At 53.1% G+C, this 19,543-nt stretch overlaps 10 protein-coding genes and 1 non-coding gene across 11 annotated transcripts; 6 read left to right on the top strand and 5 right to left on the bottom strand.

The window, feature by feature from the left end:
- The first annotated feature begins 104 nt into the window (after window positions 1-104).
- On the top strand, window positions 105-1,855 carry B0H65DRAFT_465149 (ubiquitin fusion degradation protein UFD1-domain-containing protein). Its single transcript, XM_062826794.1, has 2 exons — window positions 105-338; window positions 430-1,855. The coding sequence occupies exons 1-2, from the start codon at window positions 336-338 to the stop codon at window positions 1,570-1,572; spliced, it is 1,146 nt and encodes a 381-aa protein (XP_062681591.1). The 5' UTR covers window positions 105-335; the 3' UTR covers window positions 1,573-1,855.
- Window positions 1,856-1,889: 34 nt separating this feature from the next.
- Window positions 1,890-1,961, top strand: B0H65DRAFT_t269. The gene has a single exon. It is a non-coding gene; the product is annotated as a tRNA-Arg (tRNA).
- A 676-nt stretch (window positions 1,962-2,637) lies between these two features.
- B0H65DRAFT_191166 (uncharacterized protein) lies at window positions 2,638-5,547 on the top strand. Its single transcript, XM_062821642.1, has one exon. It carries the CDS (start codon window positions 2,835-2,837, stop codon window positions 5,460-5,462), a length of 2,628 nt encoding a protein of 875 aa, XP_062681590.1. The 5' UTR covers window positions 2,638-2,834; the 3' UTR covers window positions 5,463-5,547.
- Window positions 5,548-7,792: 2,245 nt separating this feature from the next.
- Window positions 7,793-8,494, bottom strand: B0H65DRAFT_392116 (uncharacterized protein; the record flags this gene model as incomplete). The annotated part of the gene is made up of 1 exon (XM_062823750.1): window positions 7,793-8,494. A coding segment is annotated over one exon (702 nt), but the record flags the coding sequence as incomplete, so codon positions are not given.
- Window positions 8,495-8,541: 47 nt separating this feature from the next.
- On the top strand, window positions 8,542-9,091 carry B0H65DRAFT_465146 (uncharacterized protein; the record flags this gene model as incomplete). Its single annotated transcript, XM_062826793.1, has 1 exon — window positions 8,542-9,091. A coding segment is annotated over one exon (321 nt), but the record flags the coding sequence as incomplete, so codon positions are not given.
- Window positions 9,092-10,579: 1,488 nt separating this feature from the next.
- B0H65DRAFT_191158 (uncharacterized protein) lies at window positions 10,580-11,583 on the bottom strand. The gene is made up of 2 exons (XM_062821641.1): window positions 11,503-11,583; window positions 10,580-11,301 (listed from the first exon to the last, which is right to left on the bottom strand). Exon 2 carries the CDS (start codon window positions 11,201-11,203, stop codon window positions 10,754-10,756), a length of 450 nt encoding a protein of 149 aa, XP_062681587.1. The 5' UTR covers window positions 11,204-11,301; window positions 11,503-11,583; the 3' UTR covers window positions 10,580-10,753.
- A 1,635-nt stretch (window positions 11,584-13,218) lies between these two features.
- B0H65DRAFT_465142 (uncharacterized protein) lies at window positions 13,219-14,108 on the bottom strand. The gene has a single exon (XM_062826792.1). It carries the CDS (start codon window positions 13,746-13,748, stop codon window positions 13,440-13,442), a length of 309 nt encoding a protein of 102 aa, XP_062681586.1. The 5' UTR covers window positions 13,749-14,108; the 3' UTR covers window positions 13,219-13,439.
- A 940-nt stretch (window positions 14,109-15,048) lies between these two features.
- B0H65DRAFT_191062 (uncharacterized protein) lies at window positions 15,049-15,699 on the bottom strand. The gene has a single exon (XM_062821639.1). It carries the CDS (start codon window positions 15,594-15,596, stop codon window positions 15,102-15,104), a length of 495 nt encoding a protein of 164 aa, XP_062681585.1. The 5' UTR covers window positions 15,597-15,699; the 3' UTR covers window positions 15,049-15,101.
- On the top strand, window positions 15,700-16,488 carry B0H65DRAFT_191075 (uncharacterized protein). The gene has a single exon (XM_062821640.1). The coding sequence runs from the start codon at window positions 15,803-15,805 to the stop codon at window positions 16,298-16,300; it is 498 nt and encodes a 165-aa protein (XP_062681584.1). The 5' UTR covers window positions 15,700-15,802; the 3' UTR covers window positions 16,301-16,488.
- A 128-nt stretch (window positions 16,489-16,616) lies between these two features.
- On the bottom strand, window positions 16,617-17,003 carry B0H65DRAFT_548733 (uncharacterized protein; the record flags this gene model as incomplete). Its single annotated transcript, XM_062829595.1, has 2 exons — window positions 16,617-16,783; window positions 16,838-17,003. 2 exons carry the CDS (start codon window positions 17,001-17,003, stop codon window positions 16,617-16,619), a joined length of 333 nt encoding a protein of 110 aa, XP_062681583.1.
- A 941-nt stretch (window positions 17,004-17,944) lies between these two features.
- B0H65DRAFT_548731 (uncharacterized protein) lies at window positions 17,945-19,201 on the top strand (the record flags this gene model as incomplete). The annotated part of the gene is made up of 4 exons (XM_062829594.1): window positions 17,945-18,022; window positions 18,075-18,227; window positions 18,811-18,899; window positions 18,958-19,201. 4 exons carry the CDS (start codon window positions 17,945-17,947, stop codon window positions 19,199-19,201), a joined length of 564 nt encoding a protein of 187 aa, XP_062681582.1.
- Between the last annotated feature and the right edge of the window lie 342 nt (window positions 19,202-19,543).

Here is a 19,543-nt window from a genome sequence, read left to right as displayed (position 1 = left end):
CTTAGTACACCTTCTCACCCCGCCAATCCCGCCGAGGCAGGTACCTCTACCCTTGCCAGGGCCCCGGTCATTACCTAACGTGCCTGTAACTTTCGGCGGTGGTGCTTGGCCCAGTTAGTTACGTATGTCATCTGCGTGTTGCCTTCACCTTCCACGCGGTCAGGTTGCTTCAACGCCGTCACAACATCCCCTTCACTGCGCTTGTGCCACCTCGTCGTTCCGGGTATTTATTCTGCGAACATTACCTAGAGATCTCCCCTTTTGATACAAATACCACGTCGTTTTTCCTCTCCAAAGCATCACTTTACGCCATCTCCAGCAGCTACTTCGCGATTATGGTAAGCTACCCTTGTTGTCAAGCTCGTTTACAAAGGGAGCTGTTCGACCCCTCGATATGTCCGGAATCATCTAACACTCTGGCCGTGACAGTACGGAGACATCTACAGCCGCGCCGCTGGTCGCTCTCGGGGCGCGCAACGCTTCGATGAGTACTACCGCTGCTACCCCCTTGTTATGGCGCCCGGTGCCGAACGACCTGAACTCAACTACGGCTCCAAGATCCTGCTCCCGCCTTCCGCTCTCGACAAGGTTTCGCGACTACACGTACAATGGCCCATTATGCTAGAGCTCATCAACGGCTCGCAGGGAGCACACACACACGCCGGTGTGTTGGAGTTCGTGGCGGAGGAGGGTAGGGCCTACATCCCGCAGTGGATGATGCAGACACTTAAGCTCGACGTGGGCGATATGATCCAGATCAAGACGACATCTCTCGAACTCGCCAAGCTAGTAAAGCTTCAACCGCAGTCGGTCAACTTCCTCGACATTAGCGACCCCCGTGCCGTCCTCGAGAAGGCCTTCCGGAACTTTGCGGCCCTCACCAAGGGCGATGTTTTCAACTTTGAGTACAACGATGAAATCTACGAAATGGCGGTCCTGGACGTCAAGCCGGAGACCGCTAAGATGGGTGTCTGCATGATCGAGACAGACGTCAGCGTCGATTTCGCGCCGCCAGTTGGCTACGTCGAGCCGTCGCGACAGACACAAGGCAGCGGTACCAGCACGCCGCGCAGCGGAAGGGCTGTTGGCGGAGGACTTCCGGCGGGTGGTCTTTTGCACAACCAGGGCACCATGGCTCAGGCCATCAACTACGATGCTATTGCACCGGGAGCCACCACCACATCGGTGGGCAATTTCCACGGCGAGGGTATGCGGTTGGCGGCGAAGAAGGGTAGCAAGACGGGAACACCGAAGCCGGCGACGCCGGTGGCGGGCACTTCGATCAACGTTAAGGACGTGGTTCTGCCCAGGAGGAAGAACAACAACGGCCCCTTGCCGCTGCGTCTGCCGCCCAACAAGCTCTTCTTGGGATACGAGATCAAACCTGTCAAGACAGCGGCAGACAAGGAGAGGGAAGCGGCCGCGGCCAAGCAGCCGCACTTTGCCGGCCAGGGACAGACGCTCCGTGGAGGAGCCCCGAAGAAGAAAGGCGATGGTGATGATAAGGCCGCGCAACCGGAGAAGAAGCCAGAGGAGAGCAAGGGGAGGCGACTTGATGGCAGGAATGTCTAGGGGAAACCTTTCGTTTAACAAGCTTGTTACTAGATGGCTTGCTTTGCTTTGATGCATTCTCGGGCGTTCATGGAGAAACAGGGTAATGGGATAGGGAGGTTCAAGTCAAGGGATCACGGAACGTTTGTAGCGTCATTATGAATACACATGGACAGGCAACGGTGCTTTTCAAGATAGAAAAAGGCTGCAGATGGGATGTCCAGTGATGAGCAGCACGATGTTCACTCACGCCATCCAGCAGAGTAGAATTAGTGAAGAAAGGAAACGATGCCTCATGGTCTCACATAACTGGAACATCCGTGACACATATTCAACAAGGTCCGCTGGCTCAATGGCAGAGCGTCTGACTACGAATCAGGAGGTTCCAGGTTCGACCCCTGGGTGGATCGAGTTATCTTTTCTTTTGCCGGTCTCGTATACTGAGATGCTCCCATCTTTTTGTTATTCTCTTTTTGCTTGCTCCCTTGAAATGCCGGGATTTGACATTGGTGCAAGATGGACGGCATGGACATGTTTTTTTTAGTACGTGGCACATATAGTCCCTGATTTTTCCATTGTTGACGGTGCACGAGAACGGCTTGGTCCTTTTTGTCTTTGTCTTGAGCAGTCGCTTTGTTTAAGTGTCGTGCCAGAAAGGTCTGGAGTTCTGTCTGCATCCCGCTTCGGGATCTGTTCTGACAAACTTTTGGATTGTTAAACGAACATATCACTGAGGGCTGAAACGAATAAAGTCATCTATTTCATTTACATGGCATTGAGTTCTGGTGTTGTTACGGCTGCTGGCTTTCCAAGTTGCAGTCCCAAGAGCTCGGTCGGTCGTATCGTTTGAGATTTGGATTTCTAATGGCTCCGTGCATCGTTGATTAGCTAATGTGGGTCGTGCAACAGGCTTCGACTGTCGCTTGCTGAGTCCTGTGATTGGTTGGAATGGACGAAAGCGAACCGAATGGTCGCTTGGCATTGTCCGTTTAGCACTCTCGCACAGTGAGCAACCAAACCAGCCCAGAAGCGCCTCCCATTGACCACTTCTTGTTCCGGACTGGTCCTGTGCTCACTGCGACCATTCATCATCACTGAACCCATCTTCCGACTCGCAACCATCCGTCTTCCAACAACACGAAGGCAACAAAACAAAACCTGGAAATCCGTTGAAAGCACCTTGCCACATTCTTCCTTTCTTTGCACTCAATTCCACAAACAATCAATCGCAAACAAAAACCAACCCACCATTCGATGCCGCTTGCTGAACAACACAGGTAGCCATGCCAAAGGTGGAGGCCCGGCGGGCTTCGGCGAGAAGCCGTACTAGATCTGCACTATCGGCGACGGAGGCGTTAGCGGCGGTAGTTGGTGGCCGTAGTCTGCGGCCACGCCGAGCCGGGAGCCAGGGTGCTGTGGGAGCCGCTGTTGGTGTTTCAATCGGCGGCGGTGCGACATCAAATCTGGGCCCAGCAAGCCCACTAAGACGAAGCGCTCGCAGCGGGGATTCAGCAGGGGCAGCCCGGAACAGCGGTCCCTCCAATAATAACAACAAGGCCAGCAACACCACCCTCAACCACAACATTCGCCCTCGTAGGTCGTCCATCAACTATCGTGAAGATTCTTCCGACGATAGCGACAGTGCCTCTACTACGCCTGATGAAAGCGACAGCGAAGAAGAGGATGACGGAGAACGAGATGCACAACCCGCGCGCAGGTCCGCCACATCAACACGGGGGCGCCCATCTCGGACCCAGCTCAGCACCACCAGCAACAATAACACACGAGGCCAAGCACTAGGAAAGCGGCGCCGTCCCCGGTCCGGCTTTTTCCATGAAGACACCGACGGAGAAGACGATCCTCAAGATGACGACATCGTCAATACTGACCATGAAACTCTCCCCACTCCTCGCAGGGGCAGAGCAACGGCTACATCCGTAGCCAGAGCCAGGGAATCGTCAGTTCCACGTACTCCAGAGCGGAAGAGAAGAAGAGGCACGCCGGCGACTGCCACTCAGAGACGCACGCCTGCTTCGTCCAGGAAATCCAAGTTAGACCTTGTTCGCTCTGGTGACGCCGAGGAAGACGCAGCAGAAAAGAAACCCCAAATCATCCCCCCTTGGCAACATCTCCCCTATGAGCTCTGGCTCTTGGTGTTCAAGTTTGCATCCGCCGAGCGCGATCGGGATGCTGTCAACCTTCTCTTATCTGCGAGCCGTCTTTGTAGGGAACTTGCGGAACCAGCCCTGACGGCGTTGTATTACTCTCCTCCGTTGCTCACCCGGAAAATGGCACATGGACTCGTGGCGCTCTTGTCCTCGGATCCCTCAACGATGAGGTACCGCTACAGGTGGAAAGTGAAGAAGTTGCGGATCGATGTTGAGGAGATTGCTTCCAAGACTTATAAAGGGCAACACCTTGACTGGGACGCCCTTTTCGCCAATGTTCCAATGCTCAAGTCTATCGACTTCTTCCATGCAAAGGACGATGCCCCATTCAGATCTCTTGAAGCGAGCCTGAGATGGAAATACCCAACCGCAATGTGGAAATTCCTCAATGGCGGCGACCCTCCAGGAACCGAGCACAAGCCCATCGAACTCGAGGCCTGGAGATGGAATGGGAGGTTGATGACCCCCGACATGACTTTGCAAAGTCCGACTATCATTCACCAAACTCCGGCTTTCTCAACGCTCAAGAAGATTTGCCTCCAAAACTTCCAGGTGCCCTCGATGCCGCTGCATAACTGGCCAGCCGTTGTCGAAGAAGACGAAGGGTTCGAAAAGTTCTTGATCAGCGAATTTGCTCATGCCATCAACGCTCTTCCTCAACTGGAGTATCTGTCTATCGAATCCTCCACCATTGCAAACGACTATCTGCTCCACCTTCTTCCCAAAACTTTGAAGACCTTGGAGCTCGTCAACTGCTGGGAAATCACTGCCGATGATTTCTCGGAATACCTTCTGACCCGCGCCTACCGCCTTGAGCACCTTTACTTGAAACACAACCAGTCCCTCAGCTTGAGCTTCCTTACTGTCTTAGGCACAGCCTGTCCATACTTGCAAACGTTGAGCGTCGACCTCAAAACCTACAACCACCACGAGTTCTACAACGACTCAGACCCCAGCTACGACGAGGTCCTAAGCGTCACAGAAGTCCCAGAATGGCCAGTGAGTCTGCGCACCCTTGAGCTGCAGAACATGCGCAAGTGGTCCGCCGACGCAGCCGAGAACCTCTTCCAGTCCCTGATCAATGCGGCCCCTGACCTTCCTGATCTACGAATCATCGACATTAACGCCAAACTCAACATCCCCATCCGTCAGCGCTCCGAAATGCGCGACAGATGGGAAGCCCGTCTCAAAGGCGTCTTTCTTCGGAAATGGGAAGACCCCAAACCCCCCTTCACACTACGTCCCCCAACACCCACCCCCAAGCTGATACCGACAATGTCAACGAGCAAAGTACCCCCTTCCGCCACCAAGCGCTCCCGCACCGATAAATGGGTAGCCCAATCCATCGAAGCCCAACAAGGCTCCTCCTCACAGTCTACCCGCCGAAGCGCCCGCATCGCAGCTCTATCCTCCGGCTCCTCATCCGGCGGCGGCACACCCTCGCCCTCACGCGGCAACAGCTTCCAACGTGAGCGTGAAGTATCAGTGACCTCATCACTCTCCCTATCAGCAGAGGCACTCTCCCTTTCACCTAGGGAGGCCAACGTAGCGGGGGAGATTTTGTACAGACATGGCTGGTGCGAGAAGGTGGAGCTGCAGTTGGATAACCAGAAGTTGACGGAGCAGACGTTGACGATGGAGGATTTTGTGGATTGGGGCAGCGGCGATGATGATGAGGAGGATTCGGAGTGGGATGGGATGGATAGGGATGATGATTATGGTGGTGGGGGGTATGCTTGGTGATTTCAAGGGATCCGACTGCTGAGATGGTTGGTTGATTGGTTATTTGAAGCCGGAGCTGGCTTTTACACATAATGGGGATTTGGAACAAGTTTCAGTCGTTGCTCGGTTTTATCATCTGGCGCTCGGTGCTTGGTGGTCGGTGGGATTTTATTATTTGCTCTTGCTACTCTTCATCGATGAGGTTCATCTATCTGGCTTTTTACTGGGGCACTAGGGCACACACAGTACAGTAGCGCTGTTTGTTTAATTGTTGTATGTACGCCTTCATAGCCCCTTTCTTCATTTTCTTTCTCGGGGCAGCGAGACAAGCCCACATCGAAGCACCGGATTGAGAGAAAGTTCATTGTAACACCTGCCGTACATATCAAACGGCGTCTGGCAACAAAAAAGTTCAATGTTCTTGCTCTTAACAACACTCATATATACCTTCCTAACAGACTCTTGAATGTGGTCTAGGGTTAGGTACGTTTGCTAGGTATCTTTGCTCTTTTTTTTCTTTTTGCTTTCATGTTTTGTACTGGCATTACTGGTTGGTTGTACGGGTTGTGCGAGCGTGTTTCATGCATGGGCTCCTCCTATACAGGAATGAGACAAAGGCAGACATATGGAGCTGAATGGAGGGTTAAGTGCTTGTGCAAGTCACATGCAGAAACAGTGACTGTGATATAGATCGCATAGGTGCGAGGTATGTATAACAGGACAACGAGATAACAAGACAACACAGAGACAATAGGAGCACAGGACAACAGGGGACGTTAGGTACAGGCGGACGAGGCGACACGTGAGTCACGATCCTAACACTAGGACCTTTATAAGCTAGCGACCTGAAGAAGAAATGATAAGAGTCAGTCACATTTGGTACTTTGCTTCCTTCCCTTTCCTTTACTTGTTGTTGGGGCCATCTATGTCTGTCTGGCTTGGCTTACTTGGCTAGAGGTGCTGTACTGCGGAGGTAGGTGAGGTAGCTTCCGCACCTAGATAGTGTAGATATATCGGAGCACGACTTCTAACAGAAATAAGGGATGGAATACATAAGACCAAGGGCAAGCTTGGTACCTAGCAATGGAGTGATAACTATTGAGATTACTCGGTTTACATAAGGTACTCTGTCTGCTACCGGGACACACAAATGACTTGTGATAAATACCTGTAAAGATGGGGGGAGGAGTATAACACTTATGTACACTGGAACACTTACTTGAGGTCTGGTAGCCTAGACTAGTTCTAGTGTCTGCTAACATACCGGGTAGGTGGTACACAGGCACCACCTAGACTAGACTACCTACAAACTGAGAACCGCACGGATATGAATTTAAGCTTTCTATCTATCTACATCTACTCCTAAAAGTATTGAAGATAGGTAGCCTAAAATTAGCTGAACCTGCCTGTCAAACACCCTTCTTTTAGTGTCTCACCAGGGATACCTATCTAGAACCTGGACAGGACCTTGGCTTCTTACACATGTAAATAAACGGCTGTGATTGGCTACGCCGGAAAAGCTTAACGGTTAAGCTTATTTCGACGACCCCAAACATGTCCAACCTAAATCTGACGGACGACAATCGTGCTGATATTTGTCTCTTGCTTACTCTGTAAATTTTTGGGGCCCACGGCTCAAGGGGACCTCGTTTCTTATCATGTTATTTGTTTCGATATGCTCCAATATCATGCCCGGCCCGTTCCATACCTGACGATTGCCTGACACTGATTGATGTGTTGAAGACAAGTCGTATTTGCAGTAACCAAAACCGACTGACCATATGTGGAGGTATCCATGCTCCTGCCCCGCGGAACCCATTGCTCTGAATTGCAGCTTCCTTTCTGCAGGCAGTACACAGTAGGAACTCTTCCCCGCCTACGTACCTCCAGCCAGACCTTTCCTAGTGTAAACATTGCCAACAAGCGACCTGCGGTAACTCCTTTTTGGCATCCGTAGAATAAGAACATCGACCATCCTCCTTGATAGGTACCGTGTAATCTCGAGTAGCTCGAATATGTCAACTGTAGGGTTAAAGGCCACTTATGTCCACATCAAAGTACGTCGAAGACGACCGGCAGACGTTTCGGGATCTTTCATCCTGAAAAGTTGACAACTTGACATACATATACGAGTTACTTGGAATTATACGGTACCTTTACTGCTAACTGAACGGTAGCTCGGCATTTCTGAATTGTCCAACTAGGAGAAGGCAGTAGTACCATGTGTATCATATCTTCTCGACATCAGTTACCAGAACGAGCAAAGCATCCCATATCAGAACCACAGAACCACTTCTAGGTCCCGCGAAACCACAAGAAACTCTAAGTCGTAAGACTCATGAAAGCCCAGATCATAGCATCTCTCCCACTCTCGGTTCCCGAGCGTGAACAACGCCATTCGCATCCGAGATAGCAAACCCAAGCAGGCCCGTACCGTCAAGCACTCCATACTGCACGACTGGCTCCTTGGACTTCGTATCCTGCTCGCCATCACCACCCTGACCTGCCCTTTGACGAATTGGCTCAACTAGTTGCTCAGCCGAGGCGTTACTACTGCAGTTAGCAAGAAGCGAAGACAGTTGATGTTGTCGTTGCTTTAGTTCAAAGATAGAGTCGTCATCACTGCTGGTGGACCGTGATGACGACGAAGGCAGTGGTGACCGAAGAAGGAGAGAGTTGGCCAGCTCGAATGGGCTGAAGGAAAATCTTCTTCCGAGAGTTTGCCAGCCCTGGAAGAGGAAGAAGATGGCAATGGGGCCGAAAAGACTGAACGTTACCGCTAAGGCGAGGCCTGGCTTGTTGGCGGCGTACTCCGTGAGATATTGATGGCTCGTGTAACTAACATTTTGTTGAGCAGTCAGGGCCCCTGGCTTATTACCTGCTTTTATAGCATCCTGGTACGTTCTCATCCCCTCGTGGATAGACAGACGCAAAGCCAATTCTCGGTAGCTATTCAAGATATCCTCCATTGGATCGTCGAAGGCTGGGCCACATTTACCAGCCATCTCGTTAGAAGAAACTCTCTCGTATAAGAAGGATGCAGCCCCGGTGTAATCGATGTAGGACCGGACTGTACCTTTGGCATCTCCTGGGTCTTGTGTTGTGAAGTTCCAGCGCATTCCTGTCGCCTCCTCCATAGTAACATTCCCCCATACTATACTACCCGCCTTTCACTTTCTTTTCATCCTGTCTTTACTCTCTCTTCAACTTCTTTTTACCCTCTTCTCACCTTCTTCTTACCTTATTTTCACCTTATTTTCACTTTCTTCTCACTTTCTCTTTATCATCTCTTTACTTTCTCCTTGCCTTCTCTTTACCCTTTTTTTACCCCCTTCTTACCCTGTCTTTACTTTCTTCTTGCCGTCTTTTTACCCTCTTTTTACTATGCTGAAATGTGTCCGGGCGCCCCAGAGCAGATTACCTATGTTCGCAAAGTAGGGGAGTTTGTAGTCTACTTGGCCTGCTTCAGTGGAAGCTAGAGATCTAGACAGTTTGTGTACTAGGGCCTCGAACTCATGGGGACTATTGTACTCACAAGCCATACTCAGAAACAAAGGAATGTAACCGATATATGGGAAGCGTCTGAAGCCTCCTGGTCGCCAAGCATATGCATGGTTGTTGTCGTTATCCAGGCCCTTCAAAGATGAGCCAGTTCTCTCCGATTCCGAGTAGCGTCGAGAATTCGTACGTCCTGGTTGACCATGGAGCGGGACATTTTCCTCCGGCATGTGGACGCCAGAGGGGAAATGTTGTGGGGAATCATCACCACGGTCATTCCAATTGTGATAGTTGTGACCGACATAGGAAACTGTTCCTCTGGATGAATCCATAAGGCGGATTGATCGTGGAGTAGATGACAGAAAGACAAACTTGAAATGTTTCGAGAGCGAAAAATGACAAGCGAGGAACCGGGGAGAGGTTTACAGACCAGACAGGCGACGACACTCCAAGAATGAGATGCTTCATTCCCCCCTAAATAGAAGACATATACATCTCCAACCCACGTAGACATCGGTCAACCCAAGCAGGTAGCTACACAACCCAATTTCTTGCAGCCTACTTTCATGTCAGCTCGTCCGTTGCATATGGCTTAGCCGTGTAACACACCTTTTGCTATCTGTGTTGGTCAAATGCACAACCGTAAATAGACGAGGCTCTGCTCAAGTAGGTTCAGCTTCTCACTAGATTGGATGCCAGAAAAGCACACAAATACTTAGCCCAACACCTCGCAAGAGCCATGATTGGATTTGCAGTTCACCCGTGCATTGTACTTGTGGGCTATTTGACGGCACGGCGTTGATGCACATTCTGGCCGGGCCTAGGCTCATTAGTCTCCCACTCTTCCACACAGACACTATCAGTAACAACGCACCTTTGCGGATCTCCTCTTCCGGTCTTCAATCGCCTCCAAGACCCAACAGCCGAAAGGTTCGGAGAAAAGAGGCGTCTCGAGCCAGTAAGAGTAGCATCGCCATCGGCCGCAGAAGTCCGAGCCCTTATCTTCGCCGTTTTCTCCGCGGAAGTGTTGTTTCTGCCTGATCTTGGTGGCGCTTGAGCTCACAGGGCCGTTGGCGTTGTTGTCCATTCAGTCGTCAGTCTGACATTCCTGGACTTGGGGTATGTATCTGGTGCAGGCAATCCATTCTTCATTTGTATTTCGAAAGTTGAACGGGTAGGGAGAGAACAACCGGTATGTCGGCCTTATGAACTTCTACAAAACCGCGGGATCTTTGAGCTAGTATCAAGGCCACGGGATGGTTAGCAAGATTCAACAAGATGGGATCAGATGATGTGCGTGGACATCTTGCTTTCGGGATTGGACAACTTACGTTGTTCCTTCGACGGCCGTCGAAAATCAATGGCACGGCCATCTGAGAACCGGTCCGATATCGTAGCAGAGCTTGACCGGACGGCCGAGAAACCGGAAGGCTCCCGAAGAAATCATGCTCGCCATGTGCGAGCATTTATGTCCCTAAACGACCGAATGGTAACCTTGGGTTACTGTTAGACACCAGCTGGGCAGCCAGTCAGCTTGAAGGCGCGGTTGCTGTTGTTGTCGGGGACCATACCGGCATCCGTTGAGGTACGGAGCCTTCTGGGTGACCTTTTGGTCGTCCGTGGTTGATGGGCTATAGTGCCTAAAAGCTGGAAGCCGCGGAAGACTGCATTTCCGTAGCCCGCCTAGGCAAGCCACAACGACCGAGCTGCACGTTGGAGGGCCTCTCAGCCTACCCAATGGACACAACAGACATTGTGCTGCTGAGACGAAAAGTTTGTTTTGCCGGAAAGGCCGAGTGTTGGAGAGACCGTTGCTAGGGAAGCCCGAGAAAGAGTTCGGTGTGGTCCATTTTCTGGAGGTCATCCTTGGTTAACGTTGGCAGCGTTGTGACCCCTAACCATAGAGTGCTGTTGACCATGGCCGGCATGGCGGTGCTGTTGACATTGGTGACCTTGTTGGCGTTGACAGCGTTGTTGGCGTTGACAGCGGTGTTGACCATGGCAGTGCTGTTGACATTGGTGGCCTTGTTGGCATTGACAGTGTTGTTGGTGTTGACAGCGTTGTTGGTGTTGATAGCGTTGTTGGCGTTGGCGGCGCTGTTGACGTTGGCGTTGACGGCGTTGACGGTCTTGATGATGACCGGTTCGACTTGATCAGGCGCTGCCGGCCGTTCAAGTGCCTCGATGGCCTCCTCCAATTCACGAAGGTTGGGTATGGGCGGGAGATAGTAGTGCCGAGTGAGCCCATGATGGGCGCTGGCCATGCCGAGAGTGTGAGGAGGCTGGGCTATGTACTCAGTAGCCAGACCTCCTCGGCCGACGAGAAAGCGTTCGTAAAGGCGTGTAACGGCCGAGGTCGAAGCTGGACACATGCTGGTTAGCCGACGCGGCTGTCCGATTGTTCACAATGGCTTACGGAAAGTCGGACATGGGGCTGCCACTGTGGTCTGGCTTGAGGGCCACTGGTGAGCCCCAGGCAGGCCAGGTCAGCTTGAAAGAACGGTTGCTGCCGATTGCCGTTAGGAGCAAGTGTGCTCTTGAGGTTGATGATATTCTGACTTGCCTTGAGGATATCAGTGTTCGGTGAGTTGAATGCAGTGGCATGGGCTGGCCACTTGTCGTGGACAGGAAGAGCTGCGTCACCGTCGAGCAATCAGTCGAACGGACATGACTTGGACGTTCAAGTTCTTGTCCATGGGGGAAGGGGCCATGGTGGAGGACTGGAGATAGGATCAACAGGTTCTTGGAAGCTCCTTCCCATCCTGCGGCGCAGGACCGCTTGGAATTTCCCTTCTTTCGGAAGGAGTGTTTGTCGGGATCCGGTTCAATGAAATGCCGTGCTGCGGGGATTGAGCAATCCGTATTGGGTGACGGGAGTTGAGCCAAACCACCAATCTCTCTCTCCTTCCGGGTCAAAATTTAGCAGCCCCAACCTCACAATATCCTGTTCTCCCTGGACTGGACAGCCTTGCCCAGAATTCGTCAATCTCTGTCTCCTTAGCAGCCTCAACGGGCAATCATATCCCGGGCTTTCTGGCCCTGGAAGGACTTCTGGGGTGGTGGCCATGGTCGTCTTCTCGGGCAGACGTCAACTTCCCCATCCCCACTCCCTTCACCATCCCTCAGCAACCCGTCTCCGGCTGGAATATACTAGCGACGACTCCTCTTACGCCCCGTTAATATCGTATTCTAGGTCCCGGCTCTGGTCCCGGTCGCAACTTTAGTCTCGCCAACGGACAATCAAACCATCTAAGCGAGAAGGACAAATACCTTTCCATCACCCATCGACAGACTGATCAACAAGATTCAGCAATTAGTCAACAACATGAAGACAATGCCCGTGATCATTGAGGACAGGCCGTGCGAATTCCCCAAGCTCAGCAAACGGGGAAAGTACAGGGATAAGGACGACCTCGACGACGACGAGCGGGTGCTCAAGGGTGTTCCCTTCGCCCAGTGACGCTCTCAAGCCGCCTCGCGTTGCTACTCGAGCAAATAGGATCAAACTCATCGTTTGCTCTAGGCAGAGAAGTAGTGTTCCCCGGCTGAGGCTAGAACGTGAGCCGTTGGCCCGCCGTGAGCACCGTACTAGTGGGTTCTGCTCGTCTTAACTTTCAAGTGTCCAGGTGGTCTTGTTGACGGTGCTGACCTAACCGAGCGGTCTCCTTTGCTCCAGCGGTAAACCAAACGATGGTTTCGCGGTCAGCGAGTCACCTTAGTCCTCCAACACTTTCTCGCCCTAGGACAGTTGCGGGGGCACAGCAGCGCTGAATACCTCTAGGGGTGGACACATCTTAGCCCGCAAGCTCAACGTTGCCGAGTATGGCTGGGTGCAGGCCAGCAGTCCTGAACGAGTCGTCGGTGGGTTCGACACGAGTCGAGTAGGTCCCTCTTGGACAAGCTGGAGCTCAGGAATGGCGGAGAAGTCAATGCTTGCAAATTTTCTCGGGACACTCCTTGACCTGGCAAATTGGTCTGGGTGGGCGCAGCGGCGAATTGCTCAAGTTCGTGCGCATTGCGTACAGCACCATCTGAAGAAGCAGGCTTGCTTCGATCTCCTCAACTCGGTGCCTGCTGGCCGCGACATCTCAGAGTGCAAGAATGGCCGCAAGGCCTAGTCTCTCGACATCTTTCGTGACAGCCACCAGCGCCGCCGCCGTAAAGGACGCAAGGGCGCAGCATAGAGCGATAGCAGAACTTTCTATCCTCATTGAAGATCTAAACCGCCAGCTCACGGCTGGGGCAGACTACAACGACGAGAGACTCAGCTCTGCAGGGCGGGTCAATTCCGGGCTGATAGGTGGCCGGGTTGGGGCGAGTGGCTTCAGCGCCGCGGCTCTGGCGGCATTGGCGACTGGATCACCGGCCAGGAGGAGCACAGAAGCCTCGCTGCCCGCCTGCGCCAACTCTGCCCCAGGATTGGCAGATTTGCGACTCAGGAGGAGGAGGATGTCGTAAAAAACATCTTCAACGATCCAACCCCGGCCCCAGTTGGCGAGGTCAGGTACTACCAGGATCAATACGAGGAGAAGAAGACAAGTGAGCTCGGCCAGTCTTTGTAGCAGGAGAGTGCAAAAGTTCTGATGGGAATCCCACCAAGAGCACATGGAACAATTTGCCAAAGGCTGCGATATCCTCATCCCTTTTCCCAGTCGTCTGATCGATTTCATGGACCGCCCTGGGCCGACCAATTGACTGGATGGATAACGGTCCCAGCAGGGAGCAGATGGAGTAAATCGCCAAAGGCTGCGATATCCTCATCGCTTCTCCCGGTCGTCTTATCGAATTCATGGAGCGTCCGGAGCTCATGACCTTGCGTCGTGTTCGCTACATGGTAATTGACCATGCGGATGATGATTAGGATACAGCTAAACGTTAAGTGTAGACCGGCAATTTTTTGGCGTTGGGGATTAGGATACAGCTAGCCGTTGGTGATTGAGATTGGGGAGAGCCATATGAAGCTGCGCTTCGCCCAATTTCTTCGGATCCAGCCTTGCGCGGGCCGGGGAGACTACTGGTTGACCATGCGGACGAGATGCTGGCAAGACGATTGGCCTTGTGTCGTGCCCGCTACACGGTCATCGATGACGCGGGCGGGATGATCCACGACGATTGGAAGAAGAAGTTCGACCAGATTCCCCCGTCTCCGGATGGAATGATTTAACCCACCAAAACCCCGACAGGGACCAGGAAGAGGGCAACATCAAGTATATGCTCTTCTCAGCCACTTTCCATGCCGTTTGGGCGGCCGAGTGAGCAGTCTTCCGCCAAGCGCCAGAAGACCAAGCAGACCAACCCCAACTTGCCCGAGATTCCTCTTGCTGAGGTTCATGCCGCCTTCGTCGAATTCCAGGCCAAGGAGGGTGACAAGTGCTTGTCCGCCAAATGCATCTACTGCAACCAAGTGCGTGCGAAGAACACATCCCGCCAGACATTGGGCGAGATGCTGCTTCTGTCTGGTCCTTGTTCTTCCCTCAATACCACAACACCAACCCTACTACTCCACCAAAGCAAGCATCAGCCAAGGGACGAAGCGACAATGTCCGCCCCCGTCAGCCCGTTTACGTGATTAATTACTATTACATCACGCAGGGTCTGGTGCCGCTCGATGGCCACCGCAACTTTTAGATGTGTAATTCGGCCCTCCGCCAATACCTTAGAGCGGAGAACCTTCTGCACCATTTGATGCTCGACGAGATGTTTCCCGAGGAGTGCGAATGCGAGATTTGTCGCGAGGCTTGGTACCTCGCCCGTGGCAAGGTGTTGTGCCTCATCAATCCCACCCTCAGCGACAGGCTCGTTCGGGAAGCTCGTCGTGTTCTCCGCGCGCACTCCCAGACTTCCCTCTGAGACCGCAAGAACACCCCTCCGTGAAACCACCAGGCCACCTGCCCTTGGAAGAACCACACAGACACGCCGTCAAGTGTACCAACGTCCATTTTTGGAGTCACTTTACGATAACCGCTTGCAACCTCTCCACCGGCTCAGCGAGCTGGCTTTTATGCCCGCCTTCTCCTGGTGGCAGAACAGGCACTGGACTGACATGTCGCAGCTAGGCCACCTAGGGTTGACGGAGTTGCTAGGCGGAACAGCACAAGGTCACCAGATCCGCCGCCGCTCGCGCAACATCAACACTCGATCTTCCGGGCCTTAGTGACCGTGCTACCAATCGCATCGTTGAATACATCTTGAAGCCTCTGCTTGCAAAGCCGGCTCTGAAAGAGTTTCACTCGCTTGTGCTCGAGTGCCCCAAGAAGATTCAGGTGCTGGGTTTGAGGAGGAGCCGGTGTGGAAGAACTCTCTGGCGCTGAGCGAACTGGTCGCAAACCTGGAGTTAGGTAGGTAGGCCACGGTTGGTAAGATTGCTAGAGGTAATCGGGAGCTGTGCTTGAGTATTCGGTGCGCTGATAGCGTTTGGCTGCTGAGTAGGCGCATCAATAACAGGCTGGGTTGCAAGAGGTGCCTGATTTTGTGTAATCGTTCGGTTCTCCAATACGTGAGGTATTGTCGGTGATGATGGCTGTTTGGTAATTCGGCGGTTCGGGGCCGTAGGCGGTCTGCCGTTTTGTTGACAAGGTGCAGGGCGAGAAGTCCCTCGCTCAATACTCTGACTAGAAAGTTGAGACAAGCTAGAGCTGGGGCCAGTGCCAAAGACATTGTATATACAGACCGGAAACTGAAAGTGGTGGAGATTCGTTCCCAGAAAAGAGGGCAATATTCTCATTGCCCACAGTCCGGAGCTGCTGACTCGCTGGGCCTTGTGCGGTAGGTGTCGAAGGCTGCCGGATGCTCGCGGAGTTTTGGCGTGAACTAATTGGCGCAACAGTTAGACGAGACTGTGTCTGAGCCTGGTTGACAGGAAGATGATGTGGTGCTCGATTAAGAGTTGTGTGAGGAGTAGACTGAACCGAATTCAAGGAAGACGGGGGTGCTCGATTGGGAGGAACCAGTCGAGGTGGCTCTGGGAAAGCCAATGGACGGAGAGGTGTGGGAGTCTTTTTTTTTGGGGAGCAATTCCGGTTCCTGGTACACGAGACTCGGAATCAGTCGCAAATCAGAGGCGCCAGACTCTGGAATTGGGAAGCCAAGTTTCCCTCCTCGTCGAAGTGGAAGGCCGGGAGCCCCATGTTGACCTCGAAGTTTGGATCATGGAAAGAGGAATGGCCACTGCTGAAACTCAAGGGAGGAATCTGAGTGGGATGCGGGACATATTGCATGGTGGCTGGCTCAAAATTCAGGTCCATCAAATCATTGCCAGAGGCCGTAGAGCTTACACCCACAATCCTTCGTGGGAGCTACACCTGCACTCCCCAGGGCCGCAACGCCAGGCAATGGCAAGCCGTACTCGCGAGACCGGATAAACCATCCAGAGGCAAAGTCTCGGTCCACAAGATCTCGCTTCCTCTTTATGCACCGAGCGTGACGAGGATCGCGCCTCACCCGCACTCTCCTCGAGACTGGTCAGACTATTCCGGATTTTCTCCAGCAGTACATCTCCGAAAACACAAAGAATCTAACGCCGGAAGCCGATTCCAACAATGCGAGAACAGTAAGGATCTGAAGTTCGAACCTCATTCCGACCTCCCCCAATATGTCAGCCTCCCATCGGATGGCAGAAACCCATCTACTTACAAAACGCATATTGTCCGTGCAGAGAGGTACCTGACAGGGGGGTTTTTACTTTAGCTCCAAACCACAGTAGAGAGCAACGGCCTCAGAATGCCCGGACAAGGGACGAATGTGCTGGGGAATGGGAGTGCCAGTGCCAGTGCCATGTGAGGTGCTGGTGCTGGTGCCGTTGATGCGCGCATTGGGAGTGAAGCACAGGTTGGTAGGTTGGTGTGCTGATGCGGATCGAGAGAGTGAGTCGATCTCTTCACTATCTCACTCATAGATACGAACTTGGCTATCCCACTTAGTCTGAGACTGGGCAGGGGCAATCGTCTGGGCCATGGCGCTGATATTCTTCTCGTAGTGACCGAGCACATTCGTCATTTTTGGCAGTCCCAAGAGTTCAACGATGAGGGCCTTACAGCGCTCATTGTCGGTGGTCTGGGCGCGCATGTTGGCCTCCACTCAAGATTGGCGAACTCATCGTACTGGTACGGGGTGGCTTCAACCCAACCATGCGGGGTGCTGGTGCTGGTGCCGTTGATGCGCGCATTGGGAGTGAAGCCCAGGTTGGTAGGTTGGCGTACTGGTGCGGATCGAGGGAGGTGAATCGCCCTCTTCGCCATCCCAGTCATAGATGCGGGCTTGGCTGTCCCACTCGGTCTCGCGTTTGGCGAACTCATCGTACTGGTACGGAGTAGCTTCGACCTAACCCTCAAGCTTAGTGGGAACGACCTGCTCGACGGGGGCAGGCGCGCCATTCTCACCGTTGTTGGAGGGTTTGGATACCTCTAGACGCTGGTGGCGCCGGGATTTGGGGCAGCGGCCGCGTGCTGGTTCTGAATCTGGTTGCCGGCGTTCAGGTTGGCGTTGGTAGGTACCATTGTCCTGACCGGATCGTGACCGTGACCACCGGAACCACGAGAAACGCCGCCGTGGTCACCCCGAGAGGCGATCGGACCTGTGAATGAGCTGCTAAATGGCCTGATGGCTGAAGCAAAACCCTTTGGCCTCGGCGGGAGCGGTTAATAGACCGCGCAGGCAAGGACAGTAAACGCCTTCGCATCTCGACGAGAGCGCGGTATTGGTCTGGTGGTCTAGTTATTTGCTCGTTGGCCTTTATTTATCGTTGGCGTTATTGCGCTTTTGTTGCTCATTAGCGGAATCGAAGCGACCTACGCCGGAGTGGAATAGTGAATGCCCTTGAGCTTGCTGGATTCTTTGTTGCCGCTCAAATGGCCTTGGGCATGCGATCGTTGTTATTCAGGCCTCGGCGGTCGTAATCGTGGCTGGCTTGCTAATGACTTTCCGGTGGCTTTCGTTGTTTAAGCGACAAACGTCAAAGCGACAGAGCCATAGCTTCGGGATTGACCGGCCAGTTTATGGCATCAGTCATGATCTCGGCCGACTCGCAACCACGGCGACTTCGGCCACAACTTCCTCACGAGGAAAAGGCACAAAAAGCAGCTATGGTACACGCCATGCTCGATGATCTCTGTCTCCGTAGTATTGAGAAATTGCTAGGTTGCCCAAGAAGGGACGACAACGGTGGCGTCGACAACGCGCTTCAATTTCGACAGCAACGGCTTTGACTGCGACAGGGAGGGCTCCGATGACGACGACTTCGATAACGCAGGCTTCGACAACGCCAACTTCGACAACGACGACCTGCTGGCAGTTAGCTAGTGATCAAACCCCACGGCACCGATTGCCACCTTGACAACATCGAGGAGTATATTCATCGCATCGTCGCACTGGTCGTTTCGGCCACACAGGTCTATTCGATCTTGCAAGGCGGGAAGCGAGACCTCAATCGATTTGCTTCGGCGCAATCTTCCTTGCGGACCACCTTGGCCTCGGCCACCCACAAATGACCACACTTGATGGTCAAGGACTGTCCCGAGAAAACGTGCAAGAACTGACCCTGGGGCGAGGAAGTGCAAGATTGAGTATTATTTCTCATCTCCCCATTGCTGTGGGATACAACCCAGCCTTCGCCAAGCCACTTGTCTTACAAGGCTTACAAGGCTACCAGACCGCCAGGTCCCACCATCGCCAAGTGCGACAGCGAGGCGGCTCGGCCCGGCCCGTATGATCGACCGTCCCGTAACCATCTGCCCGACAAGACGGACAACCAGGAAATCGGGGACATGATTCGTCGAAACCACGAAGACGAAAGAGATTGACGACTGGACCGGAGAGATCTGCCCGATGATATGACCCTGGCCATCTTCGGGAGAAGGCAATCCATCGGGACCAGGACCAGGAAGTCTGGGACGTGATCGTTGAGGCCGCTGACGAGAAAGAGATCGATGAGGTCGCGAGGGAGAAGGAGATTGATGACTGGGAGTAGATGAGGTCTTCGAGATATATTCTGTCAAAGTGAGCCGTGACACACAAACCGGAGGTACATTACCTATGTGCAGCTGGAGAAGGCCCTTCAGGCCGTTCGCACCCTTCGCGCCCTTCGCGCCCAGGACGTCAACCTGTGGCTGATTGCCATTGAGAAGCAGAAGGCCAGCTTGGATTCCACCGTGACCATCATGACCAACAAGGACTTGCATCGTCTCTTGGCCATTGCGCGCAGTGTTACAATTTTGCAGCGTCGAATTTTCCCGTCGTGGGACGAGGAAAATTGCCCGGAGGGCTGAGAGGGATAATGTCTTGTTCGTATTGATGGTGTCCTGCTCTAAATGTTATGTGGACGCGGAACATCGAATGGCGATGTCTAAGTCTAGTCCAGTGAGCGAAAGCAAATGAGTAGCAGTAGCCGCCCTACGCTGTATGAATGCCCATGATAAGATCCGAAACCGAGTAAATGGAAATATTAGTGAAACCTAAAAGGAAAGTAACCACCAAACGCTGCGATTTCCCACGCTTTCCCACCATGTTGCCTCGTGGCACGCTCGTTCTATACCTTGGGTATCTCCAGATCCCAGATTGCCAAGCCCCAACCGTTGAACGCCCGCAAGCAAACATCAGAAACGAGACGA

Source organism: Neurospora tetraspora, assembly GCF_033439725.1.
Source record: "Neurospora tetraspora strain CBS 560.94 chromosome Unknown B0H65scaffold_4, whole genome shotgun sequence".
Taxonomy (NCBI): domain Eukaryota; kingdom Fungi; phylum Ascomycota; class Sordariomycetes; order Sordariales; family Sordariaceae; genus Neurospora; species Neurospora tetraspora.
Note: the sequence above shows the minus strand (reverse complement) of the source record. Positions and strands in the feature narration are given on the sequence as shown.

What these genes read in the sequence shown, in the direction of transcription:
- B0H65DRAFT_191075 (XM_062821640.1), top strand. Translation starts at nt 15,803, where the DNA reads ATGATGTGGTGCTCGATTAAGAGTTGTGTGAGGAGTAGACTGAACCGA.
- B0H65DRAFT_465142 (XM_062826792.1), bottom strand. Translation starts at nt 13,748, where the DNA reads ATGAGCTCCGGACGCTCCATGAATTCGATAAGACGACCGGGAGAAGCG.
- B0H65DRAFT_191062 (XM_062821639.1), bottom strand. Translation starts at nt 15,596, where the DNA reads ATGTCTTTGGCACTGGCCCCAGCTCTAGCTTGTCTCAACTTTCTAGTC.
- B0H65DRAFT_191166 (XM_062821642.1), top strand. Translation starts at nt 2,835, where the DNA reads ATGCCAAAGGTGGAGGCCCGGCGGGCTTCGGCGAGAAGCCGTACTAGA.
- B0H65DRAFT_191158 (XM_062821641.1), bottom strand. Translation starts at nt 11,203, where the DNA reads ATGGCCAGCGCCCATCATGGGCTCACTCGGCACTACTATCTCCCGCCC.